The 21,207-nt window shown below is 40.8% G+C and overlaps 1 protein-coding gene across 1 annotated transcript in view; it reads right to left on the reverse strand.

Annotated features, from left to right (window-relative positions):
* The window catches only part of LOC135524509 (fatty acid 2-hydroxylase-like), a 54,744-nt gene extending 33,824 nt beyond the window's left edge, over window positions 1-20,920 (reverse strand). Inside the window, exons 1-2 of the mRNA XM_064952100.1 lie at window positions 20,549-20,920; window positions 176-253 (exon numbers count right to left, since the gene is read on the reverse strand). Coding sequence (XP_064808172.1) covers window positions 176-253; window positions 20,549-20,830 — 360 coding nt within the window. The 5' untranslated portion in view covers window positions 20,831-20,920. The remainder of the gene's footprint in view (window positions 1-175; window positions 254-20,548) is intronic.
* Between the last annotated feature and the right edge of the window lie 287 nt (window positions 20,921-21,207).

Raw genomic sequence — 21,207 nt, forward strand, 5'->3', positions numbered from 1 at the left:
AGAACATCCCCTGATTAGATCACCAGGCTGGCTGGCTGGTCTGATGCAGTGGTTGGGTTTTAATGCTTAGAAAGATCTAGATGATGTCCCTTAACCTGATCTTAGTCTTTTTTCTTCCGGTTTTCTTTCTGATTCTCTCTCTCCCACTCTTTCTCTGGTTGTGTTTTTCTCTCACCGTGTCCAGGTTGACTTGACTGCATTTGCTAATGGGTGAAGTCTCCTCATCCACTGTCTTCTTCCTCTCCCTCGCCATCTGTGGAACAACAGGAGACAATGAAAGGGATTGTGAGCTTCAAATCAAATTGCAAACATGGTCAGGATATCCATTAAAGCAACATATTCACAATATAATGTTACCATGGGGATAGAACGTGGTTAAGATTTGTCTGTGGCTAATCATGGCAGGTTATTTTAATCATGGCAGGTTATTTGTTTCTGCACATCCTCATGGCTGTACTTCAGATTATTATTATTCACTCTTCAAGTTGTAATAATAGAATGCAAAGTGAAATTTAAAAAGTGCACCATTAGTTCCTCTTGTCATGTTAGTCATTGCATACCTTAGAGAGCCATTTATAACTTGTCAGAAGTGTCCAGATCAACAAGCCCATTTAATTATTTTTAATTTAACCAGGCAAGTCAATTAAGAACAAATACTTATTTACAATGTCGGCCTACCCCGGCCAAACCCGGACGACACTGGGCCAATTGTGCGCCACTCTATGGGACTCTAAATCACGGCCAGATGTGATACAGCCTGGATTCGAACCAAGGACTGTAGTGACACCTCTTGCACTGAGATGCAGTGCCTTAGACCGATGTGCCACTCGGGAGCCATGTCAGTTCAGGTTTTATTATTTACGTTTTTTTAGGGGCGCGGGATGTTACCGACAGAGTTTTTTTAAAGTTTGGAAACCCCTGCCTTAGAGTACCACAGTATGAGTCATAATACCCATAAAACCTGGGAGGTCAAACAGGAGAACGATTCCAATCATTTTCCCATCATAAATTCTTCCCAAACGGGGATTTTGGAAACAACCCTGGTGTAACATTTTGATAACTGTGTAAATCTCTCTAGGACAAGGTGACTTATCAATACAGCCAACTGTATTTACCCCCCAAAAGTACATGCAAATTAGCTGCTAATGTGGCTGTCATAACGAACTACAAATGCCAAGAGGATCTGGAAGAGACTGCCGAATCCAGGCAAAGGTAGAATCTCTGGATTAACAATCGAATGTTAGCTAAATGTAGTAATTAGTAACAATTTTTTTTAAATGGACAAATCTGTGAACAGTCTTGTGCAAGTTTAAAATTGACACAATACCAGTTAGCAAAGGTACTACTGTATCAACTAGAGATTATGTGCAGGGGCTTGCAGTCATTTCTAGTTTTGAATGTCTACTTTCAAGCTAATTAACATTTTCGAATCTGGAGAGTAAATAGAAGCGAATATATCGATAAAAGTCACCTAGATTTACACGGTTATCAAAACATCACACCAGGGTAAGCCTACAACGAAACACAGACCTTATTTTAAGTGCTTGTAAAATCCACTATGGGGAAAATGAATGGTGGAAAAACATTTGGAACCATTTCCCTGTTTGACCACTAGGTATTATAACGCCTCCACTGTGGGGCTGACATGACACACTTCAAAATTCAAATACTCCGGCTTCATGCAGCATTTTCCATAGGAATATGTAGATGACGTCAGCACTATCATTATCTACTGGTTTCAATGTCCATACTTTTATGTTTAAGGGCACATTACATGAATGTGTGGGTTGGTACTCAGGACCAGGGAATCTCCTCAAAGTGGAGTACTATTAGCTGATCATCTATATTCTAGGTTGTCCTAAAAACTAAGTGGGTGAACATTACAGAGAGGTGAGGGATAACTAGATCCTTGGATAGCCAGGCTGTCAAGCTTGGTGATGTGACATGAGGAGTTTGTACAATTAATACAACCAGGGAGTGAGGCATGCCTCAGCTTGTTACACAATGGAATGCGTTTAGAAGTGTTGACTATTTAAAACAAAGCAACAAAGTACAGTATATTGCCGTGTCTTTGGCTATGCCGGATTAAGTGATATGACATGCTATTTTATAAAATCCTTTCTCCGAAATTACAATTACCTGATTGAGCTAATCATGTAAATGTAATTAACTAGAAAGTCAGGGCACCATGAAAAAATATTTATAGAGCTGTTATCTTCAGAATAAACTCTTAAAAAGACCTAGTAATATTTTACATCAATAGCAGTCAATATTAATCATCAACTTATTTCAGTCTCATCTGAAAGTTGTAAATTCTTGTTTATCTTCACGAACCCTGGCTAACAAGTTGAATCAGCAATACAAAATTGGGTTTAATTATTTATTTACTAAATACCTAACTGATCACACAGGATTACATATACACAGAATGAATCATACCTTGATTACAAATTACGTCCTAAAGGAAAACGTCCCTGGCGGGCAGAACAGATATGACAGCTGGTTACACAAAGAAAAGGGTGATTGGTTTGAGTGAAAGAGCGGGAAGACTGAGGAACAAAGGGAGAAGCGATGTCTCTTCCGTAAATACAGTATCTTATGCATTCTAAATTACTGCCCATTTGGAAAAGGAAAATGCAATAAATATTCACTCTGAGCTGCGCTTCGGTAGGTTGGTGGTATATGGAAGGCCGTGTTGCCCAACCAAGTCCTTTGAAGAATGTCTCTGGTGGTAAATGATATACGTTGTAGTAACATCGTTGTCATGTCGGGATACTCTGTCTGTTCTTTCCTAGCCCATGTTTGCAGCTGCTGTTGCTAACTCAATGGCTAGGATGTATCACTTGTGTAGTGAATAAGAGTTCAAAGTTCATACCATTCGCAACCAAAGCTCACGCTGAGGTTGGCTTAGTTCTGTAGTTGACATGTTAGTCCTTTTAAACGCAGAGGCTGCAGACCTCACGTATTTGGAACCGGAGGTTATATTGTCATCAAGGCTTTATATAGTGGAGCGAGAAGGGTGTGTATGAAAAGTTTTATAACCCAGGTCTCTTCACAGGGGCGGGCCGCTGATTGAGCAGAGCCCTAACCTTATGAAAACCCAAATCTCTCATTTGGAAGCTAAAATTAAATTTCATCTCTTCACCAATAATTTTATATTCAAACATTTAAATTGAACAACAATTCCGATAACTACAATGTGCAGACTTTCCACTGTAGAGTTTGTCATCATTGATGAGAATGTCTCAGATGACAACCGAACTGACATCATATTCATTAAGTACCACCACATAAATTCAATTGGTCGGATTACCAGAATATAGTTCATTTCCCCCCACCTTCTGATGTTCCCAGAATCTCTATGTTAACCAAGGGTTTTGCAAATGTCACATCAGTAGGGTAGAGAGGAAGAAGGGGGAAGAGGTATTTATGACTGTCATAAACCTACCCCCAGGCCAACGTCATGACAATATGCAACAACTGAACATGCCATCATTTACTATTCAACAATTACTTTTGAATTCTTCATTCATTCTTGTAAAATGTCAGGTGAATATGCCAATAAGAAACCCATGCTCATTGCTGAAGGTAAATGACATACAGTAGCTCAAGTTATGAGCGGGTTACGAGATGGTTTCACTTACCCTCTAATAATACATTCCATAGTCAATTTTATTTAAGAACAGGTAGGCAATGGAGATCAGCAAGGATGGGGTGATATGGGCAGACTTTTTTGTTTGTGTCAGAATCCTTGCGGCACTGTTTTGGATGTAGTTTATGAATTGAATTCAGGCAGCCCCCCCCCCCTCAAGTACTGCATTCCCATAATCAATTCTGGAGAAAATTAATTCATGGATTAGCTTTTCACCAATGTGGTGAGAGATGTTATTCTTTCACCTGAAGAATGTTTTTCAGATGTGATCAATGTCACAATTAAAAGGAAACCGCAGGGTCAAATTTCACCTTCAAATGAAGGGGATGATGTGGCCATGTATGACAGGGCGGATGCTGCAGGAGTTAGTGATCTGCTGGGGGTCTTGCTGCTATTGGTTTGGGGGAAGTTGTTCTACATCCAAGATTTGACCTCTTCCAGAAAATGTTGACAGAGCAGATATTGTGTCAGGCTTAATGTACACCTGTAGTCTGCTGAGCAGTGGAATTGGACACTGTGTAGTCTGACAATCTGGCCAAGCAGAAGCATGTAGAGTAGGAAAAGGATAGGACCTAACATAGAACCTCAAAGCTGGTTAGCACCGAGGTGTGACTGAAGTGTAGTTGCCACTAGGTCCACACTCGGTGGTGGTAATGCACCTTAAAGTTGGTTGCCAACTGAAATATAAAGTCCACAGAAGAAGACAAGGAATACTACTGAAGGAGGAGTGGTTACTATAAACGATTCATTTCCCCTTTTATCAGTGGATTAAATGTTGGAGTAGAGAACATACTATTGCGTGTGACTCAACATTCTACAAAGATCCAGAAAAAAAAGGACATTTTGCATTTCAGTTAAAATAACAACCCAATATTTATATGCCAAGACAAATTCACTAGCAACAACAAGCTATATGTCCATATATGTTTCATGTTTTTCAACCTGTCCCCAAATTAATATAGTTGGTTCAGAGTGTGTTTTAATATTTCAAACAGACTCCTGGAATAGGATGTGTCAAGGGACTTAATGTTTCTGAATTTAATAGTGTGCTTGGTAAGGAGCTGAATTGCAGGGTTACTCAGATATTTTCATGGCCAGGTACACCCATCTCATGTACATCCAGGTATGAGGCTGGGACTTCTCCAGTGATGAGGTCTAGTGTGTGCTCATGATTGTGTGTGGAGATGCTGACATGCTGTACCAGATTGAGACAGTCAAGCATGTTCAGGAAGCCAGTAGCAGAGGAACATTTTGATGAATCAATGTGAATGTTGAAATCACCTAGGACAGTGGATCCCAAACTTTTCATACGCCCGTACCCCTTCAAAACATTCAACCTCCAGCTGCATACCCCCTCTAGCACCAAGGTTAGCACACTCTCATAATGTTGTTTTTTTGCCATCATTGTAAGCCTGCCACACACACATACACACTATACGATTCATTCTTAGGTTTAATGAATGTATGTGAGTTTTTGTCACAACCCAGCTCGTGGGAAGTGACAAAGAGGACCAGGGCACAAATAATAATATATTAATCAATAATCTTTCTCTTTATTTAACCATCTTACATATAAAACCTTATTCGTTCATCAAACATTGTGAATAACTCACCACAAGTTAACGAGAAAGGTGTGCTTGAAAGGATGCACATAACTTTGCAATGTTGGGTTGTATTGGGGAGAGTCTCAGTCTTTTGTCACACAGTCTGTGCCTAAATTTAGTTTTCATGCTAGTGAGGGCCGAGAATCCACTCTCACATAGGTACATCTTTGCAAAGGGAATCAGTTTCTTAACAGTGCGATTTGCCAAGGCAGGATACTCTGAGCGCAGCCCAATCCAGAAATCTCGCAGTGGCTTCTGATTCAGTTTTCACAGAACCGCTTGTTGCAATTTCTATGAGGCTCTCTTGTTCAGATATCTGTAAGTGGACTGGAGGCAGCGCATGAAAGGGATAACGAATCCAGTTTGTGCCATCCGTTTCGGGAAAGTACCTGTGTAATGGCTCTCCCAACTCACTCAGGTGCTTCGCTATGTCACATTTGCCATTGTCCGTAAGCTTGAGTTCATGTGCACACAAAATAATCGTACAATGATGCAAAGACCTGTGTGTTGTCCTTGTTAATGCAGACAGAGAAGACCGACAACTTCTTATCATAGCCTCAATTTTGTCCCGCACATCGAATTTAGTTGCGGAGAGTCCCTGTAATCCTAGATGCTGATCATTTAGGCAAGAAAAAACATCACCCATATATGCCAGTCGTGTGAGAAACTCGTCATCATGCATGTGGTCAGACAAGTGAAAATTATGGTCAGTAAAGGAAACTTTAAGCTCGTCTCTCAATACCGTGCACCTTGATAACCAGCGCAATTCTGTATGTTGTAAAAGTGTTACATGGTCGCTGCCCATATCATTGCATAGTGCAGAAAATACACAAGAGTTTAGGCCTTGCTTTATCAAAGTTAACCATTTTCACTGTAATGTCCAAAACATCTTTCAAGCTGTCAGGCCTTCCCTTGGCAGCAAGAGCCTCTCAGTGGATGCTGCAGTGTACCCAAGTGGCATTGGAAGAAACTGTTTGCATGATCGTTACCACTCCGCTAGGTCTCCCTGTCATGGCTTTTGCGCCATCAGTACAGATACCAACATGAGCAGCAGCTTTGCTACATACGGACCATTAGTGGAATTCCCACAGGAGAGTAACGGTTAATGTAATTGAATGTTAATTATTTGACTAGGCTACCTGTATTTGACACTGTGTTATTTCACTGAACACTAGATGGTTTCATTTTATTTTTGGCAGTGAAATGAGGCTACTCGGGTGAGAAAAAAACCTGACCCAAATGGACAGCCCCGTTGGAAAATATAAATGGACTGTTTGAAAATGTGAAGAAAAATTGTTTTTAAATTATTTTCATTTTAAATGTGAATCACAATTGTACTTGGCATACCCCCAACGGCATTGCACGTACCCTTGGAGGTACCCCAGTTTGAGAATACCTAACCTGGGATAACAACATTGGAGAGAGTAGGACACAGAGTTGATCAGCTCAGAAAACTCTGTAGTAATAGAGACTGTTTAAGGGGAGTGATACGTGAGTACCACAGTGAGATAACTGGATGATATAATTTTAAAAGCCATGCAATCAAATGACAAGCCAGCAGGGACAGACAACATTTTCAGGTCAAAACAGTCTGCAACTGCACATGGGGACAAAGTTCGTACTTTTTGGAGAAATGTCCTCTGGTCTGATGAAACAAAAATAGAACATTGGATCATTCAGAGATCCTCACTGAACTTCTGGAGAGAGTTTGCTGCACTGAAAGTAAAGGGGCTGAATAATTTTGCACGCCCAATGTTTCAGTTTTTGATTTGTTAAAAAAGTTTGAAATATCCAATAAATGTCGTTCCACTTCATGATTTTGTCCCACTTGTTGTTGATTCTCCACAAAAAAATACAGTTTTATATCTTTATGTTTGAAGCCTGAAATGTGGCAAAAGGTCGCAAAGTTCAAGGGGGCCGAATACTTTCGCAAGGCACTGTATGAGCTTCAGGCAGAAGTTCACGCTATTTGATGCATTTCAGAACTGCAGTATCCTCTGCTTGTTGCAACAGTGAAGTGAACATCAGACAGGATGACATTTCCTCCCTTAATCCATGCAATGGCTACTGCTATAGGTTTCAGGCTCTTTACCACTCCCTCCCAAAATACATAATCCAGGAGGATCTTCTTGATGGGGCTGTCCATATCTGCAGACTGCTATGGCCATTTCTTGGAGAGACTCCTTCCCCTCCAGGAGACTGTCAAACATGATGACAACACCACCCTAATGGATTTTGCAGGGCAGCTTCAATGTGGTGCTCTTATTTTTCTCACTTTGCTTGGTGAGATAGGTTGCTGCTATAACTTCATGACCCTTCACATACCTAACAATTTCCTTGGCTCTCTTGTAGAGTGTATCCATTGTTTTCAGTGCCACGATGTCCTTGAGGAGCAGATTCAATGCATGAGCTGCAGAGCCAAATGGGTGTACTGTGAGGGTAGGACTCCTCCACTTTAGACCAAGCAGCCTTCATGTTCACAGCATTGTCTGTCACCAGGGCAAATACCTTCTGTGGTCCAAGGTCATTGATGGCTGTCTTCAGCTCATCTGCAATGTAGAGACTGGTGTGTCTGTTGTCCCTGCTCTTGTAGAATACTGGTTGAGGGGCGGAGATTATGTAGTTAATTATTCCTTGCCCACAAACATTAGACCACCAATCAGAGATGATTGCAATACAGTCTGCTTTCTCTATGATTTGCTTGACCTTCACTTGAATTCTGTTGAACTCTGCATCCAGAAAATGAGTAGATAAAGCATGCATGGTTGCTGGGGTGTATGCTGGGCGAAGAACATTCAGAAATCTCTTCCAATACACTTTGCCTGTGAGCATCAGAGGTGAACCAGTTGCATACACAGCTTGGGCAAGACATCCATTGACAAAAAAACTTCTGATTCCAGGAGGATTTTCCTGTAAAAATTTGAAAATTAGTAAAAACAATTCCATGTACAGATAAATATTTAAGCAGTTAGATTAAAACAACTCCTTCGTAAGAATGTTTAAAAATGAAACATGTATGGAAACAGGTGAATCCGGGAGCGTAATCATAGCCTCAAGCGCATTAACATAGCGCAACTTTTCCTATTCATGAAAATTGCAAATGAAATTAAATAAATATTCAAAACACAAGCTTAGCCTTTTGTTAACAACACTGTCATCTCAGATTTTCAAAATATGCGTTACACAAATGCTTGTCTAGCGTTGGCTGTAAGTTCATCATGGCATAATGCTATGCTAGGCTCTGCTGGCAGCAGGCAACATTTTCACGAAAATAAGAAAAGCAATCAAATTAAATAATTTACCTTTGAAGAACTTCAGATGCTTTCACTCAGTAGACTCCCAGTTAGATAGCAAATGTTCCTTTTTTCCAAAAATAATATTTTTGTAGGCGAAAAAGCTCCTGTTTGTTCATCCTGCTTGGCTGAGAAATCGACCGAAAAATACTTCAACTATAAACGCCAAACTTTTTTTAAATTTTCTCCATAATAGCGACAGAAAAATGGCAAACGTTGTTTAGGATCCATCCTCAAGGTGTTTTTAACATATGTATTCGATAATATATCCGTCGAGGCAATTGGTTTCTCATAAGAAGCGATTGGAAAAATGGCTACCTCAGTATTTTACGCAAGATTTTCTCCGGGAGACACCATGTGACCTCTCGCTATATATGGTCCCTTACAGCCATTCTCCAATAGAAATGCCTAAAAATACGTCACAATGCTGTAGACACCTTGGGGAATGCATGGAAAACGTAAGCTCATTCGCAGCTCATTCACAGCCATATAAGGAGTCATTGGCATGAGGCGGTTTCAAAAAATGTGGCACTTCCTGATTGGATTTTATTTGGGTTTTGCCTGTAACATCAGTTTTGTGGCACTCACAGACAATATCTTTGCAGTTTTGGAAACGTCAGAGTGTTTTCTTTCCGAATCTGTCAATGATATGCATAGTAGAGCATATTTTCGTGACAAAATATCTTGTTTGAAACGGGAATGTTTTTCATCCAAAAACTAAAATAGCGCCCCTTATATCCAAGATTAACACTCCTCCGTTAGCAGGCTCATGTAAGCTAAAACCCACATGGTATCATCAACTAACTAGCAGAAATTGTTAACAAGTTAGAATTTATTTAAAAACACACTTTGCTGTAGGCTACTATTTAACAAAAAAATGGTGTATGTCATAAAATATATTCACCCCACCCAGTATTGTAATTAAAACTTACCAGAAAGCATGTAGTCCTTGGCTTAGACAGTGAAGTAGTGTGGGCTCAAAAGCATCTCAGTCTGCAAGATCTTGAAAATCAGCTATACATGTGATGGAAGAATGCACTGTGCATGCAGAGGTTTGCAATTCAATTTAATTGGTGATAGTTTACCAAAATATGTCACAAGACCTAGAATTGCCTTGTGTATCCCACAAATAAGCCTCAATGTTATAAGCTAATTTCAATGAATTTACGCAAAACTCCCCAAAGACCGGGGCTTAACTTCCCTTGGAAAATGTCCTGAAAAATTTCAGAAATTTACCAGAAAGTTTCAGACCCATTGCAACCCTAATCAGGACACAATCTCAACTTTCACACAAACAGACTAATAGTTATGCTAAGTCCAGGCTGTAGTGAAAGATTATGGATGGATAGCTTGTTGTATAAAGGAGCAATAAGAGAAAGCAGGGAGTTTCTGAGAACAGTATCAAGCAGATTATTCAAGTGTTTGCAAACAGTTGCTGGGTTGGGCTGTTTAGTCATTTCCAATGGATACAGGTTCAAAGTTTACACTCACACAATTGGAGTCCTTGAGCTGAGCAGTTTGTTAACAAGAGGAGACAAGACAAATTCAGTATTACTCAAATACATGAGTACTTGAAAAAGATCATAAACATCTACCTCAAGATATTAATCACATCTAAGCATATTTGAGGAGCAATGAGGACCCAGTCAAAGCCTCTATTAAGCATATCATTATATCACATTAAAAAAAAGGTGTCCCTCAGACGACATCAATAGTTCTCGTCTGGGGGTCATGTGACTCATATCTTGGTTAATTGTTAACCATCACTATTATATATGTGCCAGGGTAAACAGTCAGACGGCAACATAGTTGAGAGCAATAAGCCACACACACACACCCTTAATTAAGTGTTAACTAAAACAATATACATCTCATTCAGTGGAGGCTCCTTAGAGGTGGTCCATCCTACTCAAGGAATTTCAGAATTGTTTTAATAATGAAATATAAAGTTGTAATTTTTAGATGAAACTATGCTAAATACACTGCTCAAAAAAATAAAAGGGAACACTTAAACAACACAATGTAACTCCAAGTCAATCACACTTCTGTGAAATCAAACTGTCCACTTAGGAAGCAACACTGATTGACAATAAATTTCACATGCTGTTGTGCAAATGGAATAGACTACAGGTGGAAATTATAGGCAATTAGCAAGACACCCCCAATAAAGGAGTGGTTCTGAAGGTAGTGACCACAGACCACTTCTCAGTTCCTATGCTTCCTGGCTGATGTTTTGGTCACTTTTGAATGCTGGCGGTGCTTTCACTCTAGTGGTAGCATGAGACGGAGTCTACAACCCACACAAGTGGCTCAGGTAGTGCAGCTCATCCAGGATGGCACATCAATGCGAGCTGTGGCAAGAAGGTTTGCTGTGTCTGTCAGCGTAGTGTCCAGAGCATGGAGGCGCTACCAGGAGACAGGCCAGTACATCAGGAGACGTGGAGGAGGCTGTAGGAGGGCAACAACCCAGCAGCAGGACCGCTATCTCAGCCTTTGTGCAAGGAGGAGCAGGAGGAGCACTGCCAGAGCCCTGAAAAATGACCTTCAGCAGCCCTCAAATGTGCATGTGTCTGCTCAAACGGTCAGAAACAGACTCCATGGGGGTGGTATGAGGGCCCGACACCCACAGGTGGGGGTTGTGCTTATAGCCCAACACCGTGCAGAACGTTTGGAATACCTAGGATAGGATAAAGTAATCCTTCTCACCCCCCCCCCCCCCCTTAAATGATTTAGATGCACTATTGTAAAGTGGCTGTTCCACTGATGTCAGAAGGTGAATTCACCAATTTGTAAGTCGCTCTGGATAAGAGCGTCTGCTAAATGATTTAAATGTAATGTAAATGTAACGTTTGGCATTTGCCAGGGAACACCAAGATTGGCAAAATCCCCACTGGCGCCCTGTGCTCTTCACAGATGAAAGCAGGTTCACACTGAGCACGTGACAGTCTGGAGAAGCCGTGGAGAACGTTCTGCTGCCTGCAACATCCTCCAGCATGACCGGTTTGGCAGTTGGTCAGTCATGGTGTGGGGTGGCATTTCTTTGGGGGGGGCCGCACAGCCCTCCATGTGCTCGCCAGAGGTAGCCTGACTCCCATTAGGTACCGAGATGAGATCCTCAGACCCCTTGTGAGACCATATGCTGGTGCGATTGGCCCTGGGTTCCTCCTAATGCAAGACAATGCTAGACCTCATGTGGCTGGAGTGTGTCAGCAGTTCCTACAAGAGGAAGGCATTGATGCTATGGACTGGCCCGCCCGTTCCCCAGACCTGAATCCAATTGAGCACATCTGGGACATCATGTCTCGCTCCATCCACCAACGCCACGTTGCACCACAGACTGTCCAGGAGTTGGCGGATGCTTTAGTCCAGGTCTGGGAGGAGATCCCTCAGGAGACCATCCGCCACCTCATCAGGAGCATGCCCAGGTGTTGTAGGGAGGTCATACAGGCACGTGGAGGCCACACACACTACTGAGCCTCATTTTGACTTGTTTTAAGGACATTACAAAGTTGGATCAGCCTGTAGTGTGGTTTTCCACTTTATTTTTTAGTGTGACTCCAAATCCAGACCTCCATGGGTTGATAAATTTGATTTCCATTGATCATTTTGGTGTGATTTTGTTGTCAGCACATTCAACTATGTAAAGAAAAAAGTATTTAATAAGAATATTTCATTCATTCAGATCTAGGATGTGTTATTTTAGTGTTCCCTTTTTTTTGAGCAGTGTATATTCACGTCACCAAATTACTGATTAAAACATACTGTTTTGCAATGAAGGTCTACAGCACTCTCTAGGGTAGCACCATGGTGTAGCCGGAGGAAAGTTATTTTCCGACCTCCTCTGGGTACATTGACTTCAATACAAAACCTAGGAGGCTCATGGTTCTCAACCCCTTCAATTGACTTACACAGTAATTATGATGACATCCGGAAATGTCATCCAACCTATCTGAGCTCTTGCAGCAAGAATTGACATGTTGTCCGTGCAATCAAAAGGATCAGAGAATTAATCAAGTACTGAAAGCATAAGCTACAGCTAACTGGCACTGGAGTGCTTAAACTGTGGTCAGTGGTTGACTCAAAGAGAAAGAAAGAACAGTTTAATTCATTTCTTTAAAAAAATATATATTTTTTCATTTAATTTTTTTCTTCTTATTTTACATTTCACTTACTTAGCTAGCTAATGCAACTATTTTAGTCTAAACAACAACCGGACTCAAACAGAGAGGATGCTATTTATGTTAGCTAGCTGGCTAAGGCTATCCAACACCGCAACTCTTCCAACTCAAGGTAAGCTTTCGGTTTTATTAATTTATTGCCGCCAGGGCCCGCCGGTGTAACTGCTAGCTATACACTGTACTGCATGATTGTACACATGGATTGGTTTGTGGGTTTACTAATACGTGAACGTAAACTCACCCCATTCCGTACAAATGTGCGAAACCACAACATTCAAACAAACGCTGCAAAGAAAACGAATGGGACTGTAGTGACTGTGTTGACTTCAAAATCTGGGGTATGAACTACGTTTCTATTCAAGCATTGATCGACATGATAATGGCTCTATAGTATTGGAGAAAAGTTTTAAAAAACTGACTCTCCATTACATAGTGACGTGTCATGCCGTAACATACAGCACGCATAAAGCAACTATTTCTGTCTTACAGTCGCTCTCCACCAGGTGTAGCACTTCTCTCATCGTTTAAAAACAAGAAATGGACAGTGACGGGGGTAAGGGGGGGATACCTAGTCATTTTTTGCATCATCACTGCATGTGATCATCATTCTCAAAGCCACTGTTTACTTCTGAAGATCACTTTAGCGCCGCCCTCAAAACCAGATTCAAATTCAACACAAACCTTCAAATAGGTATGTAATGACACATTATATGAACTTTTTATAGTGTTTTATTTACATTTTAGAGGCAATAAGGTGATAAGTTGGACAGATCGAGTGAAAAAAAAGCTATTTTTCCACACAACATCTCTCCTTCTCACTATCACGCATTAGTTTTGCTTCCCCGCCCGCCATTTCTAAAAAGACCCGACGGAGCTCATTGCCTTGTTGAATTATGCAGAAACGGGCAGTGTTTAGGTCATCTAATTGATTCTGTTAGAAAGGGGAGGAATTGTGCTTTACAATGGTATTGACATTACAGTTGATCTAGAAGTATTATGTTTTTGGGGCGCTAAAATAAGGTCAGTTGTAAGGACCAAGGCGATGTACAAAAGTGAGTGAGTTTACATTAGTTCTAGTAGCTATGTTGACTATGACGTTAGCTAATATGGTGACAATGATGTAGGTTGTGTAGCGGTGATGTATGAACATTTGGCTTGGAGTTTTTTTTCCCACCTGTTCACAAACAGCTGTTGTGTAGTGCACTGAAGTCCACAAGTAAAGGGAAAAGGTGAGAGGAGGAGAGTGTTTTGATGTCAGAAGGAACTAGACAACGGGCAAAGTGACGATGCTGTATGTGCCTGCTATGAAAGTCAACTGTGTGTGAAGGTGATCAGGGGTGTGTTCATTCAGCCGATTCTGTTGCAAAATGAGAATCGTAATGAAACGGGATGGACCAACCTGAACTTGTCCAATGGAAACTCTAGTTTAAGTTGCAAAACAGAACATTTTTCAACTGTTTGGACTAATGATCACACCCCAGATCAACTAGATGCAAGCAAGAGTTAAGGCGGTATTGAATGCCTCACTGTCTGTCACCTTGATTAGTCCAATTTGTCTCAACCTGTGCACCGACGTTATAAACGTTCATTTCTAGGCTAGGTTGTAAAATGGCACCAACCGCCACTGACCTCATTGTCAGATAAGTCTCATTCACATCAGTTGAAATGGCTCTGTTGAAATGTGTATGAGCAGGCTCTCTCGCTTTCTCAACCCTGGGCCTATTGGGTATGAAACTACCACCTTGTCACATCTCGGCTGCAAATTGCTAATTGCAGCAAGTGGGTAATGAAGTAATTGAGGTTGACTTAATTACACAATTAAAGTAACTTATGGCACATGCATTCAAGTGACAACAGTCACCTTGTACAAATGTCACCTCAGCTGTTTATTAAAGTGTAAAAACAGTCCCAGGCAGGGTGTTTCAAATTTTAGGAATTTGTCTGCCATATAACAATGATTCCATTTAGGGGAGTAAGATGTCTTTATAAAAGTGTGACTTTTTCTTGAGGAAGACATTGTGGAGAGAAACAGTAGCAGGGTATGGTGGTGTGAGCCCTCTCCCTCTCCTCAAACACACAGAGGTTTAAGTTAGGATAGCAGGATAACTCAGCTCCTCTCACTAATAAAACCAGTCAAACCTGACTGGCAAGAAATCAAGATAACTCATTCACAAACACACAAATTATCTTTCTTTCAGTTGGGTGGATAGGGATGGTACTACAAGCAGAGAGAGAAACTGTAGCTGGAGACGTTTGGGACTTGGTATCATGTTACTACATGCACAGTTAGACAAGACACTGCCATTATTTTCCCACAATATCCCAGAAAAGCCCTTATAGATTTCAAACACGATATGGACATGGTGACCAGTGAGTTGAGCTAGATTCAGTCTGAGCAGCAGGCAACCACTGAAAATCTCTTGCGGTGGAAACTGGGAACTCTTCAATATACAGATTCATATTTAGCATGTAGAAAATTCAAAGCTCACAGATCTCCACATATACCAACATGGTCTCAGCATTTCATATTATTCTGTACGTAAATCCGAGACACTCCATTTAGTATATCTTATATTTTGTATGGTATGTATTCATTTGTGTATGTTACTAATTACAATTTGTATGATATGTTACAGATTACAATCAAGGTTAGCTAGGTAGCTCGGTTTCTAACATTAGCTATCTGGCTAACATTAGCTAGGCTTGGGGTTAGGGGTTACAGTTAAAGGGTTAACGGAAGGATTTGCTAATATGCAAAGTAATTGCAAAACAGCAAAAAAGTAATAAGTTGTTGCCAAGTTGCTAATTACAAAAAAATTCTGAAGTTGTCCATGATGAGATTCAAATACACAACCTTTCGGTTGCTAGACGTTCATGTTATGCGTCTACCCATCCACACCAACCAACCACCCTCCTTTCATTTTTTCTTTAAGTAACAATACCAAACATAATTTATCATACTACATTTCAGTTTCCCGGGTTTAAGTTTACTATGTTACGTCAAGTCTGTGACCAGTCTGCATATACAGTTTAGCACACATGAACATTATAAATGACCAGGATAATGCTGGGCCTTTGTAGACCTAAATAACACTAATATCAGGAAGTAGGCATAGAAAGATGATTTTATATGTTCTATGTGCTTTTAGCTCAGCATAAGATGTTAGTCTCTTAATCACTGATAGAATAGGTTTGAGGAAGGCGGCTCCCCCGGCAAAAACTGGTCATTCCAACAAAAAAATGTAATGTGATTTGTTTAACACTTTTTCAGTTACTACATGATTCCATGTGTGTTATTTCATAGTTTTGAAGTCTTCACTACCTATTCTACAATGTAGAAATTAGTTTTAAAAAATAAAGAAAAACCACTGAATGAGTAGGTTTGTCCAAACTTTTGAATGGTACTGTATATTTATTATTTTCATGAGTAAGACACGTGGTTTGGACACTTGTACATTTTAGATGTGGTCCCCTAATTCCACCAGTGAAAACATTGCTACTGCAACATGCTAACACCATCTTTTCACATGTGAGGAGAAAAACATTATTTCAACCCCACATGTGAATCTCCAATTCCACAAGTGAAAGTGAGATTTTCACAGTTGGAGTTCTTAAATCTGAACCTGCAAATTAGATTTCCACATGTGTACTTGCTATTCCACATGAATGTTTTTTTACATTTGAAACTGAATATCAGATTTTCACAAGTGAAAGTTAACATGTGAAACAGAAGCCTGTCAATTGAAACTAAACCCGATGGTTTGAATTGAAGTGAGAAAATCAGACTCAGTGAGATGAACATGGTTGAAATGACATACTAAGGCATAACTAATGACGAGCACAAGGGAACAGTTCAAAGTGTTTAACTGTGGTTAAAACCCCCATGCAGTTATTTATTCCTTTTTTATCATCACTGTATGTCTCAAATCACTGTGTGTTCAATGAAAATAACTAAAAAGTATATTGTTTTATTATTTATTTCCCTGACCCTCCTTTGAGCATTTCAAGGGCCAATCTGACCATGTAGGCATGAGCAAACAAATTTGAAGATACTTACATACACCGCCCTGATTGCCTGATAGGATAGTTGAGAGCCCACCCCCTTGCCCAGATTAACAGTCATTGGTCTATTATAAATCAGATGACATTGTGACATCATGATGTGGGCTGAAAGTTCCATCCCACCTGAACAGGCTGAAATTCAAGGCATTTTTTTTTAAACAGCTCTTACACACACAAAAAATCTACATTTCAGAGTGTTATTTCGACCTCATCGTTTGGAAATATAAAAAAAAACAGGAAAATCAAGTGTTTAATTGCACTGCCCCTTTAACAGGATCAACACAGTGACAGTGTTCAACTGTGGTTAACAGGATCAAGGCCTACTGTAAATTGCAGTCTGGACACAGACATGCCAAATGTAGTCAATAAGCGCCTCCTTAGTCAATAAGCTCCTCCTTAAAGGCAGACAAAAATAGAGCCCTGTGTGTAACTGTGGTTAACAGGATCAAGACAGTGGCAGTGTTTAACAGTGGTAAATGGGATCAAGACAGTGACACAGTGTTTAACTGTGGTAAAACTGGATCAAGACAGTGACAAAACCACATGCCCCCCCTTTGCCCACACTAGGTACTGGAGGAGAGAATCTGTTTTATCCTATCTTCATTTTCTGGAAGACATTGATTTCAACTCCCTCTCCAACTAAACCTGCATGTCGCCTACCACCATGAGAGTGATGGAAAGTTTCAAATTCGCTGACTATGTTATGGGTCATACAGTACTCTGCTTGCATAGTGGGTCAAATCTGACTCAGACAGGATTTACCAGTTTTAAAATAAAAACAGTGAGATTCTGAAAGGAATTGCCTTTCTGACAAAACCTTTGTTGCAAGTAAATAAATAAAAATAATTTTAAAACACACACCATGTTTCGCTCTTTTGATTATGTTGTCATGGTAACATGCCTGAATTTTAAAATGTTCCACTCTTCGGCTGAGAGTCTTTTTCTACTTTGACAACGCTCTTTAAAATGTCATCAACTCCACACTGTGGAGTCCGGTGGGAGGAGCTATAGGAGGACGGGCTCATTGTAATGGCTGGAATGGAATAAAAGGAAAGAACTCAAACGTGTGGTTTCCATATGTTTGATACCGTTCCAATAATTCCATTCCAACCGTTAACTCCAGCCCGTCCTCCTATAGCTCCGCCCACCAGCCTCCACTTTTGTAAACTCATCAGAAACACTGGCTTGTATGCAGTCTACAAACACTAAAGATACAACATCAATCCTATGGGTCCTGGTTAAAAGTAGTGCATTATATAGGGAATAGGGAGCCATTTGGCTCCTTCTCCATGAGATCTGATCCAGGACATGAAAGCATTGATCGTTCCAAATGGATGTTTTAATAGACTGTCTATTATGATAGCAACAAATCTCTGTTATACAGAGGGTAATGAAAGTAACCACCCCCTTTCAAAAATGTTCACCTTTTGTTGCCGTCGAGCCTGAAATGAAAACTAAAATCAGACTTTTTCACGGCTTTATTTACACACATTAACCCACAATAGCCAAATGAAAAGAGTGTAACCTAAAAAAGCTTCAGAAGATGAATTAAAGTAAAACACACTATTTGGATAAGTGAACACCCCACCTTACAATTGCAATTAAAAACTTGCTGAGGTATAACCAACCAAAATTGAACTTTTTGGCCTGAACGAAAACGATATGTCTGGCGAAAACCCAATAAATCTTTCCACCCAAAGAACACCGTGCCTACAGTAAAGCACACCGTGCCTCCAGTTAAAGCACACCGTGCCTCCAGTTAAAGAACACCGTGCCTCCAGTTAAAGAACACCGTGCCTCCATTTAAAGAACACCGTGCCTCCAGTTAAAGAACACCGTGCCTCCAGTTAAAGAACACCCATTTAAAGAACACCGTGCCTCCAGTTAAAGAACACCGTGCCTCCAGTTAAAGAACACCGTGCCTCCAGTTAAAGAACACCGTGCCTCCAGTTAAAGAACACCGTGCCTCCAGTTAAAGAACACCGTGCCTCCAGTCAAAGAACACCGTGCCCAGTCAAAGAACAGTTAAAGAACACCGTGCCTACAGTTAAAGAACACCGTGCCTCCAGTTAAAGAACACCGTGCCTACAGTTAAAGAACACCGTGCCTCCAGTCAAAGAACACCGTGCCTACAGTTAAAGAACACCGTGCCTACAGTTAAAGAACACCGTGCCTACAGTTAAAGAACACCGTGCCTACAGTTAAAGAACACCGTGCCTACAGTTAAAGAACACCGTGCCTACAGTAAAATAACACCGTGCCTACAGTAAAGAACACCGTGCCTACAGTAAAGAACACCGTGCCTACAGTAAAGAACACCGTGCCTACAGTAAAGAACACCATGCCTACAGTAAAGAACACCATGCCTACTGTAAAGAACACCATGCCTCAAGTAAAGCACAGTGGTGGCGGCATCCTGTTGTGGTGGTGTTTCTCTTCAGCAGTGACTGGAGCATTTGTCAGAATAGAAGGGAAAATGGACAGTGCAAAATGCAGACAGATTCTTGAGGAGAACCTGCAGCCATATTCCAGGAAGTTGAAAATGGGAAGATCGGTCACGTTTCAGCATGATAATGACCCAAAGCAACTGTACAGTGGCTGCAGAACAAGAAGGTGAATGTCCTTGAGTGGCCTAGTCAGAGCCCGAACTAATCGAGAATCTGTGGAATGACTTGAAGAGTGCAGTCCATGAGCTGTCACTGTGCAATTTGACTGAGCTTGAACAATTCTGCAAGGAAGAATGGGCACATATTGCACAGTCTGGGTGTGCAAAGTTAGTAGAGACGTATTCAAAGAGACTCATGGCTGTAATTCAAGCAAAGGTGGTTCCACCAAGGTTTAACTCAGGGGGATGTTCACTTATCCAAGTAGGGTATTTTAATGTTTGAATTGTAAATCATGTGAGGGGGGTTTTCGCACTTGGATATTGTGGCTTACTGTTTTGTAAATAAAGCTGGGGGGGGGGGGGGAAGTTGCATTTTGTGTTTTCATTTGAGGCTGTAAGGCAACAAAATGTGAACATTTTGAATGGGGTTGGTGACATTCTATGCCCACTGTATATGGGAATAGTATATTCCTTCACATTCTTAACACAAAAATATTGTTGTGCCATCATGTCCTAATGCCTCCACATTAGAGAGTATGATGAATGACAAACTTAGCCTCTCCTCTATTTGTTCAGGTTCAACGGGCAGCCAATAGAAAGCAATTGCGGCTGGCAGAGCAAGCCAGGCAATTTTATCCTTCAAGAAAAGCCCAAGTATCCAAAGTTGCCCCTGCCAAGAGTGAGACAAGTGGAGCCACACAGAGCTATCTTATTCCTCACAGAAGAAAAATAGGAGGAATTAAAGAAATGCAATAGGCCAAACATCAAGCGACAATACCAAAAAAAATATATATATATTTGTAACTCAGGAAATTCACTTATTTTTGTGAAAATCCACTCCTATAAAATACTGTCTTTACTCATCTAATGTACTGTACGTTCGATCAACATTAATGTTTACAAAACACGTGCATGTGGTTTACAAATAGGGGAAATGAGATAAATAGATGCAAATAGGAAATGCGTCTCAAAGCAGATGTGAAAAATCACACTTACATGTGCAGCAAGTTCCGTTTTACAATGAGAAAATGAAGCATATCCTACTTCACTGTAGTCTACTTTCAGTCACAGACAATAAACTATGCTTGAGTTAAAGTATCTGAGATATACTTGTTGTTCTCTTTGAAGGCTCTTTATTGGCATATAGGCTGCACCTGTATTTCATCGGCACTACCGTCTGTGTCCAGCTCTCCGATGTAGTACTGTTCCATCCACCGCCTTGCGTTCTCCGAGTGCCGGTGTGGGGGTCCCGCCATCTCCATCCTGATATCATTCCCTGACCGGCTTAATATCAGAGCCTCTCCACCCGGGTGAATACGAAGGAATCCCGTCACATCATAAATTCTCGTCCCCGATAATACCCAACATGAGTTTTTGGTGGAATGATTGGCTACCTCCTTCTGAGAGAAAACCCGAGGTGATTCCGATGGAGACATTTCGATGTTGAAGTATGCACAAAAAAACTAAACTAAAGGAGTGGGTCAAGCCCCCTTGGCATGCCGACTGACCGCGTACTGACTTCTAGCTCATCTCAGCACTGACTGATTTTACCCGATCAACTAATTTACATATCATGAATTATTCACTGCTCAAGACTGCTCTAAGCTCAGCATTTCATCTACCTGTTGCGCGCTAGCTTTTTACCTCCAATGTTTATAGCTCTAATATAATTATTCCAACGTTAATTAGGGGTTGAAGCCAGCGTAGCTGGGTGAAACGCTATTGTATTTGTTGGGGTTCAAGCAGAAAATCTGGTGAAACCATATTGCATTTGTTGGCGTTCATTATTATACATCTTCTGCCAAGGAAAACT

The sequence above is a fragment of the Oncorhynchus masou genome, chromosome 31, assembly GCF_036934945.1.
Source record: "Oncorhynchus masou masou isolate Uvic2021 chromosome 31, UVic_Omas_1.1, whole genome shotgun sequence".
NCBI lineage: Eukaryota > Metazoa > Chordata > Actinopteri > Salmoniformes > Salmonidae > Oncorhynchus > Oncorhynchus masou.